General features: G+C 36.0%; 1 protein-coding gene across 1 annotated transcript; it reads right to left on the bottom strand.

The window, feature by feature from the left end:
• Window positions 1-6,339: 6,339 nt before the first annotated feature.
• On the bottom strand, window positions 6,340-8,153 carry LOC120147605 (glycerol-3-phosphate acyltransferase 1-like). Its single transcript, XM_039160935.1, has 2 exons — window positions 7,410-8,153; window positions 6,340-7,243 (listed from the first exon to the last, which is right to left on the bottom strand). Exons 1-2 carry the CDS (start codon window positions 8,151-8,153, stop codon window positions 6,371-6,373), a joined length of 1,617 nt encoding a protein of 538 aa, XP_039016866.1. The 3' UTR covers window positions 6,340-6,370.
• Window positions 8,154-23,270: the final 15,117 nt, after the last annotated feature.

The following is a 23,270-nucleotide window of genomic DNA, read 5'->3' on the forward strand; positions in this document are numbered from 1 at the left end:
AGATTCAGCAAGTTAGCGGCATAAGATGGATCACTGTGTTTTAAGGTGCAAGGCCTTCTCTCTATCCCTATTAGACAAAGTCACTTTGTCTTCGTAAAGAAAATCCTATGCGATTCAATCGGGAGATTTACGTGCAACACAAGTTAATAGACAAAGTTGAATTTTATTTTTATTTTTTTATTTAAGTAAAGAGTTATTACAGAATTCGGTTTGAAATTGTGATCAAAAGAATACAAAAAAAGTGGAGAAACAGAAGGAAAGAAGATCACCTTTGATGAGAGAAACCTTTCTCTTTTATGTCTTATATTCTTGCGATTCTCGGTATCATATGACAATTATTAATAAGAAAACATGGAACGCGATAATAGACAACTCAAGATATCTCATTGATTATTTGTAAATATATTCAAAATATAATTATAAATATCTTCACGATTAATTAAAACTTAATCATAAATAAAATTATTCGTAAACATATTCATCAACATATTTATAATTATATTCGTTTAATATTCATAAATATGTATGTTAGTTTAGAGTTCACAAAAATATTTAAATGTACATGTTTATAAACATTGAACATGATATATCTACGAACATTAAATGAACGAAAATAAATTTACATAATTTTCAAATAAATAAACATAAACTTAACTCTAAATTTTTTAACAATATGAATGGAAGACGAACAAACTTAAAACCAAATAAACTAATATAATAAAAATATATCGGTTTAAACTCGGTTCATTAATGGCCTTGGTCCAAACCGGCCATCACTTGAACTGCGGCGAGAGTAAGGATGGTATTGGATTTTCAATCTTAAAGCAACCAATAAGTATTGAAGCATTCATTGCATCATTCATTTCGAGCACAGAGAGGATTAGGGTTAGGGTTAATGTTGCATGTGCACACGTTCCAACGTTTGTGCAGGAAAACGATACCTCAATCCTCCCCCTTACTCTTTATCCATTTCAACTACTGTATAATCCCAATCAAATTATAGCCCCCATCCTCTAAATTATTGAACCCATAGCCAAAATAGGAATCTAGATTCTAGAACTGTGTACGTGAGAGAAAAAGTATTATAAATACGTAAGTTATTATTTAAATATATTTCAGTTATTAATTTATTTCTATTTTATAATGATTCATTTAATTGTATAAATATTTCATATTTTATGTTTGAGTTTTATCTTACAGAAATATAATTTATGTTTTATTCTGATGTAAGCTTTACGGTATATGATCATTATTTAAATATGTCTTGTTTATTAAATTTATTGACTTTTATAATAGTCGATTCAATGCGATAATTGCTCAGGTATGTATTATTATTATTACAATTATTATTGTATTGGAGCTGTACTTGTAATTCATAGAAAATACCAAGAGTAGTTCACTGGAAGTCTTGCTCTCCAGTTGGTCTTCTTTCTCTGAACTTGGACGAATTAGAGGTGCACTGAATTCCTTCAGAATCATATCACCATAGGTTGATATTTCCAGTCCATTCCCTAGTATCAACATGTATGTCAAATGTGTGGGCGTGGAGCCAGAGATGGACGAGGTGGTTGATGGGTGGTCACCTTCTGAAAATTTTAAACTCTTGTATAATGTAAGTTTTTTCTTTATAATTTATTTCCGCTCTCTAAAATTTTATAAATTCGTATTTTCTTACATAAAATCATACATTTGTGTATAGAGCTTCGACCATCAGTTCCCCCGGGGAGGTAATGCTTCGAAAAAGTCTTCTGCGCTCAAATGTCTAGTTTATTGCTCTGAGTGTTAAATTTTGTTGCATGTTATGTTATAACAAAGGATCGAAGGGGGTGATTGTTGACGAAAACGGGTAAAGAAAACGAAAGAACACGAGAATTTTACGAGGTTCGGCAATGTGCTTACATCCTCGGTGCCTAGGCGGCGCTAGAAGTTTTATTCAATGATATTTTAGGTCTAGGTTACATCTCTATTTATAATAGAAAACCCTGGTACATAATTACAAAATCAACCCTATACCGTACCGCGGGGGCTGCGCCCCCACACCCCAACCCACATAATTCGTAACCCCACAACGAGACTTTTTATGAGCCATACATAACAAATCTCCACCTTGCGCGAATATCCTGCCCCTTGGAAACTTCAATGTGGGTTGGGTTACCTTGCTTCTTTAACAACTCGAAACATTCAACAAGTCCAAGCAATGCTTGAACTTGTCTGTCGTAACTGGCTTGAACATCAGCGGCATTCTCAGTATGTACCTTCTGAAACAAAACCTCTCCAGATGCAACCAACTCTCTGATCTTGTGGAACCTTACATCAATATGTTTCTAGCACGATACACTGATTCTTAGCCAAGTGAATAGCACTTTGATTATCACAAAGCAACTGAACTCCACCTTGTTGAACACCCAACTCCTTCACTAAACCAGTAAGCCATAAAGCTTCTTTTGCAGCTTCAGCCGCTGCCATGTATTCAGCTTCAGTTGTAGATAGTTCCACGACAGATTGAACAGTAGACTTCCAACAAATAGGCCCTCCACCAAGAGTAAACACATACCCTGTAGATCTTCTATTATCCAAGTCACCTGCATAATCTGAATCCACATATCCTACAACCAAAGGATTATCCCGCTGACTCCCAAAAACAATTCCATGTCCCACAGTACCCTTTAAGTACCGAAAGATCCACTTGACTGCATCCCAATGTTGCTTACCAGGTTTAGACATGTACTTACAAACTTGACTAACAGCATGAGCTAAATCAGGACGAGTACATACCATCGCATACATCAAGCAGCCAACAGCATTAGAATACGGAACCTTTGCCATATTTCAGCTTCCTTATCTGTCTTAGGACACTTCTGATGAGAGCTTAAAGTGATTCGCCAATGGAGTGAACTGGTTTCGCGCTGCATCGCAAACCTTTCTAGCATTTTCTCAACATAACCCCGTTGAGATAGCCGCAGTTTCCTTGAGTCTGTCCCTGCAAATTTCCATTCCAAGAATTTCTTTGCAGCACCTAAATCTTTCATATCAAATTCCTGACTCAATAAAGTTTTCAAACCGATAACATCATCCATGTTCTTCGCAGCAATCAACATATCATCAACATACAGTAATAGAAAAATAAAAGAACCATCATCAAGGCTCTTAACATAGACACAACAATCATACTCACATCGGTTGTAGCCAATCTTGATCATATAGGAGTCAAACCGTTTATACCACTGTCTCGGAGACTGTTTTAACCCGTACAAAGATTTCTTCAATCTGCAAACTAAATGCTCGTTTCCAGGTTGAGTGAAACCTTCAGGTTGCCGCATGTAGATCTGCTCCTCTAAATCACCATGCAAAAAAGCAGTTTTAACATCCATCTGCTCTAAATGCAAATCTCAACTAGCCACCAATGCAAGTACTGCTCGGATTGAAGTGTGCCTGACCACAGGAGAAAAGATTTCATCATAATCAACTCCTTTCTGCTGTGAAAAACCCTTCGCTACCAAACGAGCCTTGAACTTCTCCCCCTTTTTTCTGTTACTACTGGTTTCTTCTTATCACCCATTTGCAACAATCGGTTCTTACCCTCAGGAAGGGGAACTAACTCCCATGTGCGATTGTGATTCAAAGACTCCATCTCCTCAACCATGGCTGCCATCCACTTGTCGTTTTCCTGACTAGTAACGGCATCATGAAAAGTAACTGGATCATCACTGCTAACAGTAAGTGCAAAAGATACCAAGTCTTCAAAACCCAATCTGTTCGGAGGCTTTATATTCGTCCGTCTCACCCTGTCTCTGGCGAGACTATAATCCTGCAAATCATCCGTAGTGGAACCACCAGAAGTCGGTTGAGAAGTTTCTGGTTTCTCAACTGGAAACTGCTCGAAATCTACCACTGTCGTGTCTTGCTTCTGCTGCAACATAGACTGTTCATCAAAAACGACATCTCTACTAATCACAACTTTCTTCGCAATGGATCCCAGAACTTGAATCCTTTGACACCTTTCTTGTAACCCAGAAAAATGCACTCCTTCGATTTTGCATCAAGTTTGGATCTCTCATCAGGTACATGCACATAAGCAGGACAACCAAAAATCCGTAAGTTATCAAAACTAACATCATGACCAGTCCATACCTCTTTTGCAACTTTCCCAGCCAGCGATGCCCTTGGCGATGGTGTCTTGCGCAGAAGTGTAAAATGCCTCTGAATCCCATGCTCCTTACAGAATTGTAGGAACTGTGAATCTGTGTGTACCATTGTCAGCCGCAAACACTTGATTTTCGTCCTTTTGGTTTTCTACCTCAGCTTTCCACAGCTTGAACTTCTCAAAAACTTCAGATTTCTGTTTCAAAAAATACACCCAAACTTTCCGTGAAAAATCATCAATAAAAGTAACATAGTACCTAGATCCACCCAAAGACGATGTCGTGGAAGGCCCCCATACATCAGAATGCACATAATCAAGAATCCCTTGAGTTGTGTGCTTCGCAGTCTTGAAACGGACTTTAGTCTGTTTACCAAGAACACAATACTTGCAAAAGTCGAGCTTACAGCTTTGACACCATGCAACAAGTTTCTCTTGTGTAATTCTGCCATACCACGTTCACAAGATGAGCAAGCGCATGCCACAATTTTGTCGTATCATCACAGGACTCAACAGAGTGAACTCCACCTGCAACGGTACTCCCTAAATCTGTAGATATTCCCTGCAGTCTGCCTTTCATCACAGTCAATGCTCCTTTAACAATCCGAATGGTTCCCTATCCTCGTCTTAGGGATAAAACCATTCTTGTGCAAAGTGCCCAAGGAAATCAAATTCTTCTTCAAGTGGAATGTACACCACTCAACATCGAACGGCCATCGGCATCTTAATTCTGACATCACCAATACCAACAATATTGCAACATCGATCATCACCCAAATAAACCGAACCAGAATTAACCGGCCTGTATGTCGAAAACCATTCCCTATTTGGCGTGATGTGATAAGAACATCCAGAATCAATCCAAGCATCCGTCAATTGTGTCGTTGAAATAGAAAGCATATCACCCTCACTGCAATCAGAATTATCATCCTCGACCACGTTCACAGACTTGGATGAGCCATCACGCTTCTCATCAGTCTGCTTTTTCAACTTCGGACAGTCTCGCTTCATATGTCCCGCCTCCTTGCACTTGTAACAGTGAATCGTCTTCTTATCCCTGGATTTAGATCTGGAATTCCGCTTCCCGGACCCTGCCTTCTCTGGCTTCCGTCCATGATCTCGATTACCCTTGACATATAAACTATCGGCTTGAGAGCTTTCCCCTGCATTCTGCTTCCGCTGGTTGTGAGCCAACAAGGCTGCAGTAATCTCCTCAACATTGATAGTCTCTTTCCCATATGTAAGAGTAGTCACCATGTGTTCGTAAGAGGAAGGTAACGAACACAACAGAATCATCGCTCTGTCTTCATCCTCAATTTTCACATCAAGCCGAGCCAGATCAGAAACGATTTGATTGAAGACATTCACGTGTTGCGCCAAATCGTGATCGTCCTGCATCTTCAGTACATACAGCCGCTGCTTCAGATACAGTTTTTGTCGTTAAGGATTTGGACATAAATTGACTTTCCAACTTCCTCCAAATTTCGTCTGGAGACGATAGATGCATGACGTGATACATGACCTCGTCATCCAAGCATAATCGTATGGTTCCTGCCGCTCGCTGCTGCAATTCTTCCCAATCTTCCTCATCCATCGACGCCGGCTTTATAGGTCGCAAAGCCTTCAAGATCCCTTGCTGCGCCAATAGATCCTTCACCCTCGTTTGCCATAATCCGAAGTTACCCTGACCATCGAATTTCGCTACTTCGAATTTTGCTCCTGACATCTGATACCAATTGTTGACGAAAACGGGTAAAGAAAACGAAAGAACACGAGAATTTTACGAGGTTCGACAATGTGCTTACGTCCTCGGTGCCTAGGCGGCGCTAGAAGTTTTATTCAATGATATTTTATGTCTAGGTTACATCTCTATTTATAATAGAAAACCCTGGTACATAATTACAAAATCAACCCTATACCGTACCGCGGGGGCTGCGCCCCCACACCCCCCAACCCACATAATTCGTAACCCCACAACGAGACTTTTTATGAGCCATACATAACAGTGATATTATAATATATGGTGATTCCCTCGTTTCACTTTCACTTCAGCAACTACAATAAATCAGATACAGGTAAAAATTTCAGACACAACGCTGTAAGATTTTCATAATATCTGACAAAAAGGACCATATCTGTTACAAAAACTGTAAAAACAGGTCCGAAAAATAGCTAAAAAGAACTGACATCAGGGGTGATGCAAGTGTGCTAATTAATTAATTAGTATTGTTAATTTCTCTTATTGTCATTGACAACCCCCTCATTACCTGCTAGCATCAGGTACTTGTCTCTCCTAGTTAAGGTAGTACACTCAAATCCCAGGGCATCAGCCAGTTTCCTCTGAATATAATTCGCCACTTCGAAGCTAGACCTGCCCCCTGCACATGTGAACTCTGGTGGCACCTTTCCGAGTATTTGAACATGGTAGCTCGGTCTGGGGTTCATCAGAAAGAAAATGGGGTCCAACCATTTCAATCCGCTGGCGGTCGTGCCGTAAAACATTGTTACGTGAGCGTTCATCGCTACTGGAACTATGTCGTCGGCTAGCTCGGCGAACAACGAGCTGAACCTTAACAGGTAAGGCTCTCTGCATGTGGTTCCTTCGGGACAGATCACCAAATCTCCTTCGCTTAGCAGCTTCTGCATGGTTTCACCGTCTTGTTTCCTGTCTCTGGTCAACCTGACTGTCCTGATTGGAGCTATGATTTCGGACATTTTGCTCAAGCTGTAGGTCACGGCCGTCAATGGTTTGCACAATGCCGTGCTGAGGAAAACTGGGTCCAAAAGTGTTTTATGCGTACAGACGTATAGAACCCCTTTTTTGTGTTGTGATTTTGGTGAAGGGAAACAGCCTTGGAATCGTAGCTGAACTCCACTTAATGAACCACATAATATAACTAACCTGTAAGGCAAGCAGATACCGACGAGGATCCTGAAAATGGCAAGAACTATCCCAAATGGAAGCCACAAGAACATACAAAGCGTCGCTGATGGAGTCGGCAAGAACGCTAGCCTCCCGTCGTGAAATATAAGTGGCTTCGGGTACTTGTCCCTCGGCATCACGCTGCTTTGATTGTTTCTGCTATCCATCACATACGCTTCCTGTCGCATTCACCAACAAAAACTTGAATTAATGTACCCAAAATTTCCTCCATAAACAACTTCATGTCAATGTTCACAAGAAATGTACTCGGTAGGTGGTCTAGTGTTAAATGCAAGGTTACCCGAAATCAACACAAAATTTCACAGTTGGATGTAATGAAAATACCTTGCATAGGGAGATAAACTGATGGTCTAGGTGGCTTGAGCTTCCAAGGCCAACGTCTGGTTGTTTATCTCCAAAGTATCCTTTCAAAGACTTATGCTTTACGAGCAAACCGGAGGTGGACAACAAGCCTGTGAAACGGTTCCCGACGGTGTGCAATTCGGTGCCAACAACATCGTCGACGTTCATATATTCCTTTAGGAATCCTTGGACCATTACTCTAGGTATACTTGTGAACACAACTCTCGAACCTGTTTTAGACCAAACTTGATAAGCTTGGAGATTAAGATTCTCGAGATAGAACTTGGGCAACACGGCCATGGCGATGCTCTCGATGTTTCTCTTCCTAAGCCCACAGAAGGATATAAAGATCATAACCCTCAGTTTCAGCTCGTAATCTAAAACCCACAAAAATGAGCAGGATAAAAGCAAGAGAAAGGCTCTTAAAATGCTACCACCTTCGAAAGCAACGAGCATGAAGTAAGGGAAGAAGGTGTCTGTTCTTAATAGAACTCCATGAATATCACAAACCAATGTACGAGGAGATCTAATATCGTTGCCTAAATCAAAGTGAGCGACGCCAGGGAATAAAGAACCAGCTTGTTGCTGTGACGACGACCGAGGAGTTTGGTTCCTTATAAAGAACCCATAGTTCATCACCTTCCTGGCGGCTCGATAACACGAGTTAGCCAGCAGCTGGTACAAGACCCAGTTGGCTAGCTTCAGAAACACCATAGGAAAAAACATGGCTAAACAAAAGGGTGGTTTTCTTTAGAAGATGAAGAAAATTATGGTAAACGATTTGTGCACAGAGGAGTAAAGAGAAAACAGAATATATTTATAGGAGAGGCAAAGGTTGACCAAAAGATGTATTTGGTAATCCACACAGATAGCATTGATTGCACAATCAATCTTCTCCTGCTATTTATTTTGATACTTTATTAAGTTGTTTCCATGAACATGCTTGTAGCTGTGCATGAGCAGCTGCATTTTTTTAAATTATTTATTGGCTGAAGTAGTTAGGACAGATTCTTGGTGACCGCCTTCCTAATTTGTTTTTAGGGTTTTTCTTACTTGGAATGCGCGCTTCGTATACTTGGAGCTTGCACATAGAAAAATGGACTACTTGGGTATGGACTTTCAATTTTTCTCCTCTTTTTCCACACGAATGAACCAATAAATACAAAATTTATTTTCTTTTTCCACCACACGAACCAATCCAAAGTTAGATGAACTGTATCATCTGATCAAATTGACTTTCTTCAAAACTATTTTCAATATCGTTTAAAAATTAAATCCCACTTTTCCCCATTGACTTTGCTTTAATTAGTGTCGCCCTGTTGGCTTTTTTCCGTGTGATTTTATCTTTCATATTCGGTAGACGTAATGTATTTGATTGAGTATAATTAAAAAAATTTGAGCTAATTACTTTAGGGTGTGTTTGGAATGAGGAAATCATTTTACGGAAAATATTTTTCCCTTTTTTTGTATTTGGTTCCCGTAAAATACTCTGGTTAACGTAAAATGTTTTATAGTCAATGGAAAAGGGAGAGGAAAACACGGTATTTCAACTTACCGTTTGGAAAAGGATCATAAGTTGATTTCCAGCTTTGTCCTGTCCCTTGCTCCACACATAAAACACAGCCTTTGGTTCTCTCCTCCCTTGTTCCACACCAGAAAATCAATCGGCTGTTTGGAATCCTTCTCACTGGCGAGGCAGGCGGTCGTCTTCTCATGTATCTCTCGTTTCATCTTCTCCCTTTTCATCTTCCTTGATATCCTTTTCTTGTTTCATCTTTCCCTCATTTTCCATTTTCAATTTCACCGATGAGGCATAAAATAAAGTTCTGAAAGCTCCATTTTCATTTTCCATAGTTGTGGTGTTTGCTTGGATGTACAGTCAAGAGAAGCACTTGAAGAACTATGTTCAGCTGTACGTTTTTTGGGGTTTGATTTGCTTTTTATTTAATCGATTTTTTGTTGGTTGGTGGATTCTTTTGAGTTACTGTAGCACCTGATTTCTATAATGTGAATTGGGGTTTTTTTATTGTTGAAATTTTATTTATTGACCTTTTTTTAAATGCTTTGATCTTGAATTCTATGACCATTTTGCATTTCTGATTAAAAACGAATGGTTCTGCACTTACGCTATTCGTATGGATTATGAAATTGAGGGATATTTGGTTTGAATTGATGTATATGGTCACGTGGCTTTGATTGTTGCTTTTGAACTGAAATTTGATGTTCATATGCTTAACGATGACTGACGTTGGAGGGGTGTTTTGATGTTTTTGGTAATCTGTACAGGTTCTTCCCAGAGAAGGCTGCTGCTCTAGCACTTTATCTTCTTATGAAGCAAAAGATGTTGGTTCCAGTATGGACGAAGAAAGCACGAGGAAAATGGATCAAGCATTGAGGGTATAATGGAGGAGACACTGGCACCGGGTGAAAACACAGTTAAGCCAGTTAATGAGGCTTCTGCTCGGTCCATGAGATTGACTGCACTGCAGCTGTCAATTGATCATAGCACCAGCATTGAAGAAGTATGTTCTGAATATTGAAAAATTGAGTGCAGTTTTTGTTGTCTGCCATCATCTTTGAGAGCTTAAAATATTCATTTTTCATTAAAACGACTATGTTGCTTGACAATTTTCTTTGCTTAAGCTGGCATCAATCTCCTGAGTTGTATAAGTTTGGATTTTATGCGACCAAAGTTTCGCTTCATAATTGATTCCTATATCATTAGGAAAATAACAGTTGCAACTCATAGGCTGTTTACTTTTATTTTTACTTGAGTTTCTTTGAAAGGTGTAATGATTTACTGGAATGTTCTATGTAGATTGTTGTTCCTTTAGTAATGCTATAGTTTTCCTCTGAACATATTAGACATGTAGTTTCATTTACCTCAGTTATGCCTTTAGCCATTGTATGTGTCATTACCGACATATTTGAAGTATAACCGAAATACCTTCCCTTCTTTTTCCTTTCGAAATACCTTCCCTTCTTAATATATTATTAATATTATATCAAATAAACCTACATAATATTAATTATACGTTGAAATTCATTTATAAAAAAATGAATGAATAAGCATCATGAAGATTTTAAACCTAAAATAGTGTATTTATAACACAATTAACATAAATTATTAATATTATCTAAAAATATAGTCTGATGTATTTATAAAAATACAAATTTTTATAAAATATAATTATATAAAAAAATAAAATGAACCTTTAAAACTAAGATAAAGAATAAAAACATATTGAATATGTATGTTTCTTTATTAAAAAGATATTCTGAAAACTGTTTTCTGAAAAATTAACTAAACAGTGTAAAACATTTTACAATGTAGCATCCAAACACTGTAAAATGTTTTCTGGAAAATGTTTTCCGGAAATGTAATTCATTTTCCAGATTTCATTTTCCGAAAAATGTTTTCAGTGAAACAAACAGACCCTTAGTTTATGGAATTTGAATCGAGTTGAGTTGTTTGAGTTTCTGTTTAAATTTAATTTTAAATATTTATAATATTATGATACTAATTGATTCTAATTTAAACGGATTTTTATAACCATATATATATATATATATATATATTATTTCAAAAAAATTACATATGATATACATATATCATGTAAAATTGAGAGACTAGATTTGAATTTGAAAATTAATCTAATAATTACTATAAATTTTGAGTTTTACGAGTCTTATTTAATAACTCAAATTTTATTTGAACTTTTTTTCAAATCTAGTCAAATCAATTCGAAATTTTTAGACTTCTAATTAAGTGAAAAAAATAAATTTTTAATAGAATTGAATTTTATTCAATCTGATAATCGATCCAAAATGCTGATTTCTCAAACAATATTCCAACAAGAAATTGATGACATTTATATTTTTCTCCAATTACCGAGACCCCTTTTCTCCAGCTGCTATGGCAGCCTGTTAGGCTAGCAAGAACTGTGTGATACTAGCCGGCAACATATCTAATACCACTATATTCATTCATCTTTGAATTGGGAATTCTTTGACTGATTTTCTTTTCTTATACCACTTAAGATCATGCAATTCTCGATGGCTAAGATCGTGCAACTCATGACCTACCTTGCACGACCGTTGCTAGGTTATCGGGGTCCTGTGTAAATTCTTATAAAAAAATAAATATTTTTTAGATATATTCAATTCCGGGGTCCATATTTTTATGTTTTTTAATAAAAACAATTGATAGATATATTCGATTTCGGGACCCCTATTTTTATGCTTATTAATGGCAACAACTGATAGATATATTCGATTTCGATGCTTCTATTTTTTGAGAATGTTAATTCTTGATAGATATACTCATTTCAGAGGAACATCCATTTATCATAGGACCTAATACAGGCTGCCAACTTGTACAGGCATTATGGATGCTCGTATTTTAAAACAATGATGTTCTAAACCCTATTTTTAAAAAAAACTTAATACCAAGTTATGCCACTATCAAGTATTTCCCTATATTAAAATAAATGGGTGCTTATTAAAATAATGATAAATAGAGATATATTTGATTTCGGAATCTCTATTTTTATATTTTTTAATGGAAATAACTGATAGATATACTTGATTTCGGGACTTCTATTTTTGTACTTATTAATGGCAACAACTGATAGATATATTCGATTTCGAGGTCCTTATTTTTATACTTATTAATAGCAACAACTGATAAATATATTCGATTCAAAACCCCTATTTTTTGAGACCCTACACGGTCGCACACCTTGCGCCCCTCAGCCTGCTACCTTGCAACATTTATATAAAGGGTTTTTCTTTTAGATTTTCTTCGTCCATTTATTTGAGTTAAATAACCTACCAAATTATTTGTAAATTCCTTTTGGGTTTTGGGTTGTAAACCCTTTAAGATATGTCACGCAGTCCTTGTTAATCATTGGGTTGGTAAGGTATAATCATTCGAGCTTTTTGTTTCATGTAATTATGTGTTCGAAGTGTTTGTAACAATATGAGATTTTAAAATTTGATAATATCAAAATCTTTCTTTAATTTATATTTAATCTTTGATAGAATCAAAGTCATAAATTAAATATAACTAGAATTTAATAAAAAAATAAGTTATAAAAATAGATAATACTATATTAATTATATTAACAATTTTAATAAAACATAACAGCTTAATATCAAATAAAAAATAATTTTTATATTTATTTACGTCCATGCGCTAAGTTTTTCAACAACAATAAAAATAACCAGAGTTGTCAGTTAATTGTTACTTGCTAACTTGTTAACAACTTTAGCTAATTATCAAAGTTAATTGCAGAGTATAACCTTAAACTATTATTTAAATTCTAAATTAGTCATTAAATTTTAAATATTCTATATTAGTATTTAAAGACTCCGATTCTATATTATATCCTAAATTTACATCATTGTATGTATATATATCCGTTTACATCTTTCAATACTAAATTACTAACAAATTTCAAAACTCATTCTTTAATAACATAAACAAATTTGATAACACCAAAATCGTTATTTAATTCATGTTTAATCTTTGATGGAATGGGTATCATAAATTAAATATAATTAGAATTTAATAAAAATAAATTGTAAAGATTAGGTAATAATACATTAATTATATTAATAATTTTAATAAAACATAACATTTTAAAATTAAATGAAAAATAATTTATATATATGCTTATTTACGTCCATATGCTAAGTTCTTCAACAACAACGACAAAAATAACAAGTGTTGTTAGTTAATTGTTACATACTAACTTGCTAACAACTTTAATTAATTATCACAGTTAATTGCATAGAATGACCTTAAACTATTATTTAAATTCTAAATTAGTCATTAAATTTTAAATATTCTATGTTAGTCTTTAGAGAGTCCAATTCTATATTATTTCCTAGATTTACATTATTATATATATATCATTCAATACTAAATTACTAACAAATTTCAAAACCCATTCCTTAATAACATATTTGATAACACCAAAATCATTCTTTAATTTATGTTTAATCTTTGATGGAATAAATATCATAAATTAAATATAATTAGAATTTAATAACAAATAAATTATAAAAATTAAATAATAATATAGTACTTATATTAACAATTTTAATAAAACCTAACATCTTAATATCAAATAAAAAGTTAATTTATATGTTTATTTACGTCTATGCGCTAAGTTATTCAACAGCAACAATAAAAATAACAATTGTTTTTTTGTTAATTGTTACTTACTAACTTGTTAACAACTTTAATTAATTATCAAAGTTAGTTGCAGATAGACCTAAAACTATTATTTAAATTCTAAATTAGTCATTAAATTTTAAATATTCTATATTAGTCTTTAGAGACTCCAATTCTATATTATTTCCTAAATTTACATCATTGTATGTATATACAAATTTGATAACACCAAAATCATTCTTTAATGGGTAAATTACACCGTTTCTCATTGAAATATACTCTCTCTCCTATTTTTCTCACATAACTTTCAATTTTTCTATTTTGCTCACTTCTCTGTTATCTCTCTAACATAGTTAACAAAAAAAACTGAAGGTGATGGGATGCCACTGCTGGCCACCGTCAACCACTGCAGATAGTAGTCGTTCGGTCTCAAATTTCATGGGTAACTTCACCTCGACACTATGAGTCTGATTCCAACCTCCATTTTGTCAAAATTTAACCTAAAGTCCATGAATTTGAGATTGAAAGTAAGGAAGTCAAAACGTTTCAGTCCAGATTCACGAGTTTTGAGATATTTTTCGATGAAACAACCACCGGATTCGGACTCAAGGGTCGAGATGGACCGACCCATGAAATTTGGGATCGAACGGCCACCATCAATAATGGTGGACAATGACCGGAATGAAAATGGTGTGGTGATCGACGACGACAACCGATTGCAAATTAGAGAGAAAAGGGGAAAGAAAAAGGAAAAAATGAAGAAATGAAGAATAAAATATATATTTTATAATGGGTTCGAAACGACGTCGTTTTGGTGTATATTTGAGTTTTTCAAAACGATGTCGTTTTGATGATTATGCCATTTATTGTGTCATGTCATAACACCGTTAAATAGTTAACGGTAGGGTGAACAAAATGATTCAATTTGTATAGTGTACTAGTAGATTTTACCTATAGTTAAGAAAATAAGGTAAAATTTTCACTGAACTTAACGAGCAATGAGGCAAGCAACGAGCATCAAGCTTAACGAGCAATGATGCGAACAACGAGTAACGAACATTAAACTTAACGAGCAACGAGTCGAGCAACAAATTTTTTTAACGAGCACGAGTCGAGCACAATTTAACTCGCGAACGACTCGCTCGATAAGTACCCTTAGATAATACATTATAGTCACTGGTAACAGAACCAGAAATATTTTTTAGGATATACACATATATAACATAACATAATATTTTTATATGAAATAAGCACAAATAAAATTTTAAGATAAATATTATCAATAAAATAGATGAATAATATAAAAAATAGATTTTAGTACGGGTGGGCACGCCCATCCTAAACAATACCTATGTACGTCGGTGGTAATTACCGCATACTATTAAAGAAAATACTAACAAATTTCATTCTTCTGACAACTGTTGTCTGTCTCTAAATTGTTGCTTCTTCATCCAGATACTATACTTTGGGCTTTTCTCCAAGTCCATCATCCTTGCTTAGCCTTCTTCACCTTTTAATTTTGTTGCTTAGCCCAATATCATTTCTAAACTTATCAATAAACTCATGTGCGTTTAGTTCGCGAAAAATATTATTATCAAAGGAAATAATCTTTTTCCTTATCAAATTCTTACATTTGGTTCAAGGAAAATATTATTACTCGGTAATATTTTTTTTCCCAATAGTAGCATTTTTTGGTTAAAATGGTGGGAATGTCATTACCTTAAAATTCTTAGGTATTACACAATTTCTACCACTTTGGACAAGAATACACATGAACTAATGAATTCTTCTTATAATGATCATTCTCAATTCTTATTTTTTGTGCTTTACTCAAAATTATAAACATAATAATAATAATATACAAAGAGTTTGGTTTACTAAAATATTAATAAACTTGAGAATTTAAAAATATTTATATTTTTAATATTCAGTATATTTACTGTTTATAATTTTATGGGATGAAAAAACAATATTATTGTAAAAATATAATTATTTAAAATAACATTTAACTTGTAGTTATTAAAAAGAGAAAATCGCCTCAGTGACCAAAAATGCCTTATAATATACGATTTTAACCAACTTTTTCCGGATTTGCCAAAATGACCAACAAAATCGCAATGCGATCGCTAATTCGCAACGCGATCTCCATTATCGCAAATTCGCGTTGCATTTCGCGTTGCGATGGTCTACAGTGTCGTTGCGATTTTCCCAATTCGCAATGCGAATAAGTAAATCGCAACGCGAATTAGGAAAATCGCAATGCGATACTGACTATCGCAATGCGATACTGACTATCGCAATGCGATAATACAAAATCGCAACGAGATACTGACTTTCGCAACGCGATTCTGACTTTCGCAACGCGATAATACATAATCGCAATACGATTTTCAAAGCGCCATTAGTATCCTGGCCAAGTATTTTATTTTTAAATTCCAAACACGAATATTAATATATTGGAACACTGAACCGTCCACAGTATATCCCGTAATCGCAACTCATAACCTAAAACCTAAAATCACAACTCAGTCCCATCTCCATCTCTCACTCTCTCACCCATCTCCGACGAAATCCGTCCCCATCTCCGGCAAAATCCGTCTATCTCCATCTCTCAGAGCCACCCTCACAATCAGAAATGGAAAATCAACCAAATCAACCAACGAGGGTTAGTTTTTTTAATTATTTTCTTTTTGAAATTTTTGCATTATTATTAGGTTTTTCATATTGAAATTGATGATAAGTTTACTGGTAATTTCAATAATAGATTAACCATTTCACTTAGATTGCTTATTAAATCAACCGAGAATCGCAACGCGAAATGCAAATCGCAACGCGATTTTAGTTTCGCGTTGCGATAGTCAAATTCGCGTTGCGATAGTCATTTTCGTGTTGCGATTTTCATTTTCAGAAACTATTCTTCTTCTGCAAATTGAAACTTGAATGAATTGCATTACTTCAACCAAAAAACAAAGACAAATACGAAATTCATAGTGTTGCAAATTTAAGTTTGAAGAATAAACTACCACTCTTTATGTTTATTATTGTTTTTGGTATATCTTCACAGTGTAGTTTTTGGTATATCTAACTTAGTATGTTTATTGTTTTTGTAGAACTTTTATTCAGCTCAATTGACCTTAAGAAATAAAGTCAGCCTGGCCAAAACAATTGCGTCGAAGCTTTCACCTGCACAAAGAAAAATGTTTGAGGATACATGCTTCGGGCCATGGATGAAAGTACAACATCCCGGTGGAGATGCGATGTTGACACACCTGTTTCTTCAAACCATGACTAGCGATCTACCAGATACTATACAACGTCGTGATGAAGAGATATGGTTTGATTTTCCACCGGCGTATACGTGTTTTGGGCGGGAGGAGTTTTGCTTAATCACCGGTCTACGCTTCGGACACGATGATGTAGGTCGGTACACTAGACACATTACCCGCCCATCATGGCTATCCCGAGTTTTTCTTGAGCTGGAGAGGCCGAATCTACACGTAGAAGACCTGACAAGATTGTTGAATAAGAAAGATGGTTTTACTCGGATGGATGACGTCGACGTTGTCCGAGTATGCCTTCTAATTCTTTTGCATGCCGACTTTTTAGGCAGAGAGGCCAGACAACCTATTCCAAATGATCTAATCAAATTGGTAGAAGACTTAAATGCGTGGAACCTGTTTCCGTGGGGCTCGTATTTATGGAAAGCTACATGGAATAAGTTATCGTCTGCCTTGGATGATCGAAAAAGTTTGCATGGCGATGGTTCCAAATACACTTTGACAGGCTTTATTTGAGTCTTTAAGGTAAGAATTTTTATATAATGTTTCCAAAATTATAAGTAATTATTTAACAATTACTAATGTTTGTTATTATATTGTTTGTAGATTTGGATATTTGAGGCCTTTCCCGCCATGAAGACATATGCAATAAAAACTTCAAATGATATTCCCAGGGCTATTTCCTGGAAGAGGAAACGGACCTTGCGATGGGAAGATTTACTACGGTATACGATAATAAATAATGTAAGTTAACATAAATACTACCATATGTTAATAAACAAGTTATTACTAGTACACGTTTAACTTTGTTTGAGCTTTTATATTGTTAGGAGGCCAACACTCCTCTACAGAGGCTGACACCCACGGAAGCTGAGCTTGCCACTGATTGGTGGTAAGCTAGTAAGCGTTTTTTTGATGGAACGGTTGATGAGCAGCCTCCACTTCGGGAGCCATCACCTCGCCCAGAGCCATCATCTGATCGACCCGACTATACACCTCCACAACGACAACCATCACCTATTATGTCACATCATCGAGCCTCTTCTCCACCATCACCGCAAGATAGGCGACCGACAAAGATGCCACGACGTTTATCTCCCTGTTCTCCACCTCAACGGGATGAGTTAGGGGAGTTACGTGATGAGGTCAATACCTTGCGTGAGGAGGTCGGTACTTTACGCAAAGATGATGGTGCATGGCGTGTTGAGGTGTCTACATTACGCGGTGAGGTAGCCGCTCTACATGAGATGGTAGCATTGTTGCAGAATGAGGTTCATACTCTACGCAACGAGGTAAGTTTAAGATTTTTCATACTCGTAATTCATTCGGTTGCTGCCAATACTGCTAAAATGTTTTTGTTAGTATTTGTTTTTGGTTTTGTTTTTGTCTTTTGGTTGAAGTAATGCAATCCATTCAAGTTTCAATTTGCAGAAGAAGAATAGTTTACTTTCGCAACACGAAAATGACTATCGCAACGCGGAAATGGCTATCGCAATGCGAAATGAAAATCGCAACGACAAAATCGTAATGCGAAATGAAATCGCAACGACAAAATCGCAACGCGAAATGAAAATCGCAATGCAATTTGTGTTTCGCGTTACAATTTTATCGTTGCGATTTCATTTCGCATTGCGATTTTGTCGTTGCGATTTTCATTTCGCACAGCGATTTTGTCGTTGCGATTTTCATTTCGCATTGCGATAGCCATTTCCGCGTTGCGATAGTCATTTTCGCGTTGCGATTTTAAGTTTCGTGTTGTGAAAGTAAACTATTCTTCTTCTGGAATGTTTATATATGTTTTCCTTTTAAATGTTTATATAAGTGCTTACTTCTGGAATGTTATCTGAGCATTTTGTGAACTATGATAGAATAATGACTTGGGTGAATACAATGCTAGTTTGAAACATATATGTCTTTGTTTAATATCATGTCTGTTTATTTACTGATTTATGTATTAATTTTTTTTAACGGCCCGATAAGGTGGATGCTCTACGTCGGGTTTTCCTTGCACGACGGAGTTCACGCATCAGACGGCGTAGACGTGCTATTACGTCTCCGTTCACCCCAATGGTGCGAAGACTCCGCAAGAAGAAGCCCGACTCACCTGTCATCCCTCAAGAGTCCCCTCCAATCGTTCAAGAGGCCCCTATCCTCCCTCAAGAGTCCCCCTCACCGTTCAAGAGGCCACTGTCATCGTTGAAGAGGTCTCTCCCACCATTCCAGAGTCCGATTCACATGGGGTAATATATCGAAGTATTGAGAAACCCCCACCGGTTCCGAACATGATGGATGAGAGTTGGCTCTCGTATGAGTTACCGGCTAGTACCCTTCCGGTATCTGAAGTGGAGAGGAGACAACTACCGGAAACAATTGTGGATAATACCCTTTGGGCTAAGACCGCAGTTGAGTTTTATCTACATGAGCGGAGCCAAGGGTATTACACTGACATAAGCAAACTCAACGATGAAATGTTTTTGTTGCTTGATCGGTCTTGGTGGGGTGTGCTATTAGGGGTTGAAGACAGTGGCTATTTCGATGGGGAGGTAAGTCTTATATTTGTCTTATATATGATTTTGATTAATTTTTTTAAAAATTAATGTAATTCACTAATATATGTATTTTTTTGTAAAATAACATATCGATGCGTGGGTGTCACGTCTACTAATAATAAGGAAGCTTAGAAAAAAATGAAAAAAATTCGCGATATACAATAATGCCGGCGGCTTTTCACGCAGTTCACTTGAAGAATCAACGAGATGAATCATTTTCGTTGGGCAATGGACAAGCTAAACTTTATCCTGCATGGTGGGAGGTCGATAATGTTAGTGTTTATTTTTTAAATTTTTTAAAGGTGTTCATAAATAAGTGTGCAAATAAATGAATTATTACTTATGATTGCAGGTGTTTATCCCTGTTTTGGAACGTCGTCATTGGCTTCTCGTCCAACTTCAGCTCCCATCCCTGAAGATAATAGTGTATGACAGCATGATAAATTACATATCACTGTCTGATTTGAGAGATATGATCAAGGGATGGAGCTCTCATTTGGCTAAATTCTTGGATGTGATTGATTATTGGACTCATTCTGGACACAAGAAGCCAAAGAAGTTCAATGTCACAGTTGTTAGAGACGAGACCGCGCCACAACAATTGCCGGGAGCCAGAGGTGATTGTGCTCCTCTCGTATGCTTGTGCTTGGCGCGTTTGACGACGGGAAGCACAGAGTTTCTACCTTCCACCGATAGAGATAGAGCTGTAGTAGGCTTGTGGTTTCGGCATTATATGGCTAGAGCAATATATTCGAGACGCTGCCTACCTGCATCCGCCTTATGAAAGTGTCCATTGTTAATTGGTAAGTCAAATGCAAGTTTTGTTAACATATATACTCCTTTTGGTTTGAAAATGTTTGGTTAAGTACCTAGAATTCAATAATTTGCAGTTTGTAGGTTTTAGATGTGTAGGAAGTCTTGTTTGAGCAAATGTTTGGTTTCTGCAGGTTAATCCTTAAGTGAGCTGCGTGAAATGGATGTACGGGGTCACAAAGTTGTTGATTCATTGATTCAATTATTTATGAAGAAATAAGAATTATTATTATTTTTTGATTGTTTAATTGATTTGTAAAAGATGATTTGTAAATGTTGATTTGTTTAATTGATGTGTACATAATTCTTATTTGTGCTTGTTTAATTGATTGAAATGTAATAGTTGATTTGTTGATTTTCAATCTGCATTATGTTGAAGGCAAAACAGACTATCGCAACACGAAACTGACTATCGCAACGAGAAAATCGCAATGCGAAATGAAAATCGCAACGAGAAAATCGCAATGCGATTTTCATTTCGCATTGCGATTTTCTAGTTGCGATAGTCATTTTCGTGTTGCGATTTTTCATTTCGAATTGTGATAGCCATTTTCGCATTGCGATAGCCATTTTCGCGTTGCGATTTCCCCGTTGCGATAGTCAAATGAATGTCTAATAAGTGATAACAACTGAACATATCATAGCAATGTTCAAACTCAAGTTACTAATACATGCCTAACTGAAAATGTTAAAAGTGCACACATAAAATACACATAATACAACGTTTGCATTTAAAAATCACCTAAGTTAACAGTCCCAAAAGGTGAAGCTGGTTGTGATTGGGATTTTGAAGATGATTGCGATTTTCAGAATCTCGTTGCGAAAGTCAGAATCTCGTTACGATTTTGTATTATCTCGTTGCGATAGTCAGTATCGCATTGCGATTTTCCAAATTCGCATTGCGATTTACTTATTCGCATTGCAAATTAGGAAAATCGCAACGCGATACTTACTTTCGCAACGAGATAATACAGAATCGCAATGCGATTTTCAAAGTTCGCAATAGGTTTTAGTTTCGCAACACAAATTTTTTATGTATATATCTACGCAGAAGCAACAACTCATAACCTAAATCCCTAAATCGCAACTCATTCCATCTCCATATATCACTCTCTCCGGCGACATCCGTTCCTATATCCGTTCCTACATCCTTTCCCATCCGGCAACAGGTCTTAGTTTCGCAGCTCGTTTGTTTTGTAAATTAATTTACAACCATGAAATCATCTAATGTTGATCATGTTTGGATAGATTTGTGTTTTGGAGGGTCATGGGAGAATGTTCATGGTGTTTTACAATATATGCCTTTACCCATTAATCTTCAACTAAAACTGTCATTAAAAAAGTTAACTTATGAAACTCTAATGTTACGTGTTTCAAAGAAATTGAATTTAGAGCCCCTAAGTGGATTTAGGCTATCTTATCAGAGGAATGGTAAAGTTTATTTGTTAACCGACAATGAAGATGTTGAACGATTCATTGCTTACATTAGTGTTTCAAGTGATGATGTTACATTATATGTTGTTGAACCTAGAAGTAGTATTGTTGGGTCAGTAGCGGGTAGTAATCAACTAAGTTTTTCTCAAAACCCACAACCTTTCTCTAATCCAAATCCCAATCAACTTTCAGCACCAAATTTCGGTTTTCGTATTGACCAATTAGACGATGATGAACCAAGAGAAAAAATTGTGAGTACTAGTCAGTATTCGAAATTTGATCTTGGTCAATACCCGGACTTTGATATTGGTCAATACTCGGATTTTGATAATGTTTCAGAAGAAGAAACAGACCATGCGTGTAATGATTTTGATATTGGTCAATACCCGAATTTTGATGATGAAAAAACCGTTGCCGAGGAAGATGTTGTTGATGATAATGAGGAGGAAGTGGAGGCTGTGAATGAACATGTTGAACATCCATTATGTAATTCATATAATCCTAAAAAAGAAAAAGAAGAAGAAAAAGAAGAAGAAAAAGTCCCCGAAGAAAAGAAAATGCCACGGGAGTATAACTGGAATATGCCAGAATTACTTCAGATACCGGAAGAAGAGTTGGTAAAGAAAGCAGTTGATTGTTACACAAAAGTTATTCGTATCAAGAAAGATGATTGTTTTGATACAAAGGAAGACTTGAAGATAGCTTTGTATACGAAATGTGTGGAAGATGGCTATCAACTAAAAGTTAACAAATCAAGCAAAGATCGTTTCGAAACAAGGTGTATGATTGACAAAAACTGTACGTGGCGTATGATTGCAAAGAGGATAAAAGATTGTGAAATGTTTCAAGTTAGGACTTTTATTGATAAACATACATGTTCAAGAACCCAAGTTTTTCCTAACCATAGACAGGCAAACAAAAAGGTGTTGGGTGGTTTTCTGGCTGAGTTAATGTTTTTGAATGGCAGGGTATATCGGGGACATGAAATTATGACTGACATGAATGCTCGGTTCAAGATTAGTATATCATATTCTTAAGCTTAGAGAGCCAAATGTCATGCCTTGGAATTGTTGAGGGGGTCGCCAGAAGCATCGTTTGCCCAACTGTCGGCTTATTGTCACAATTTAAAGTTGAAAAATCCTGGGTCGGTAACTCATATCAAAACAGATAGAGATGGACGCTTTGAGTTGCTGTTTATCGCCATTGGTGCTGCGGTTAGTAAATCAATATAATTCTGTTGACTCATTTCTGTTAGTTACATACATTTCACATTTAAATGATTATATTTTTTGTGTATATTATTTTTTAGATTCGTTCGTTTATTACTTGCATGTAGTTGACGGAGCACATTTGAAAGGTCGATACCTTGGAGTAAACTTATTAGCAGTAGCCATGGATGCTAACAATGGGATATTGCCAATAGCTTACGGGGTTGGCAAATCTGAAACCTCTGATTCATGGACATGGTTTATGGGGCATCCTAGGGATTGCATAGGTCATATTAGCAATCTGACAATCATATCCGATAGGGCAAACTCAATTGACAACGCTGTTAGAAGGTGTTTCCCATATGTTTTTCATGGACTTT

Source organism: Hibiscus syriacus, unplaced genomic scaffold (genome assembly GCF_006381635.1).
Source record: "Hibiscus syriacus cultivar Baekdansim isolate YM2019G1 unplaced genomic scaffold, ASM638163v2 tig00110940_pilon, whole genome shotgun sequence".
Lineage (NCBI taxonomy): Eukaryota > Viridiplantae > Streptophyta > Magnoliopsida > Malvales > Malvaceae > Hibiscus > Hibiscus syriacus.

What these genes read in the sequence shown, in the direction of transcription:
- LOC120147605 (XM_039160935.1), bottom strand. Translation starts at nt 8,153, where the DNA reads ATGTTTTTTCCTATGGTGTTTCTGAAGCTAGCCAACTGGGTCTTGTAC. An exon ending in AGTTTATCTCCCTATGCAAG is followed by an intron (nt 7,244 to 7,409) that starts GTATTTTCATTA and finishes TGAATGCGACAG; the next exon opens with GAAGCGTATGTGATGGATAG.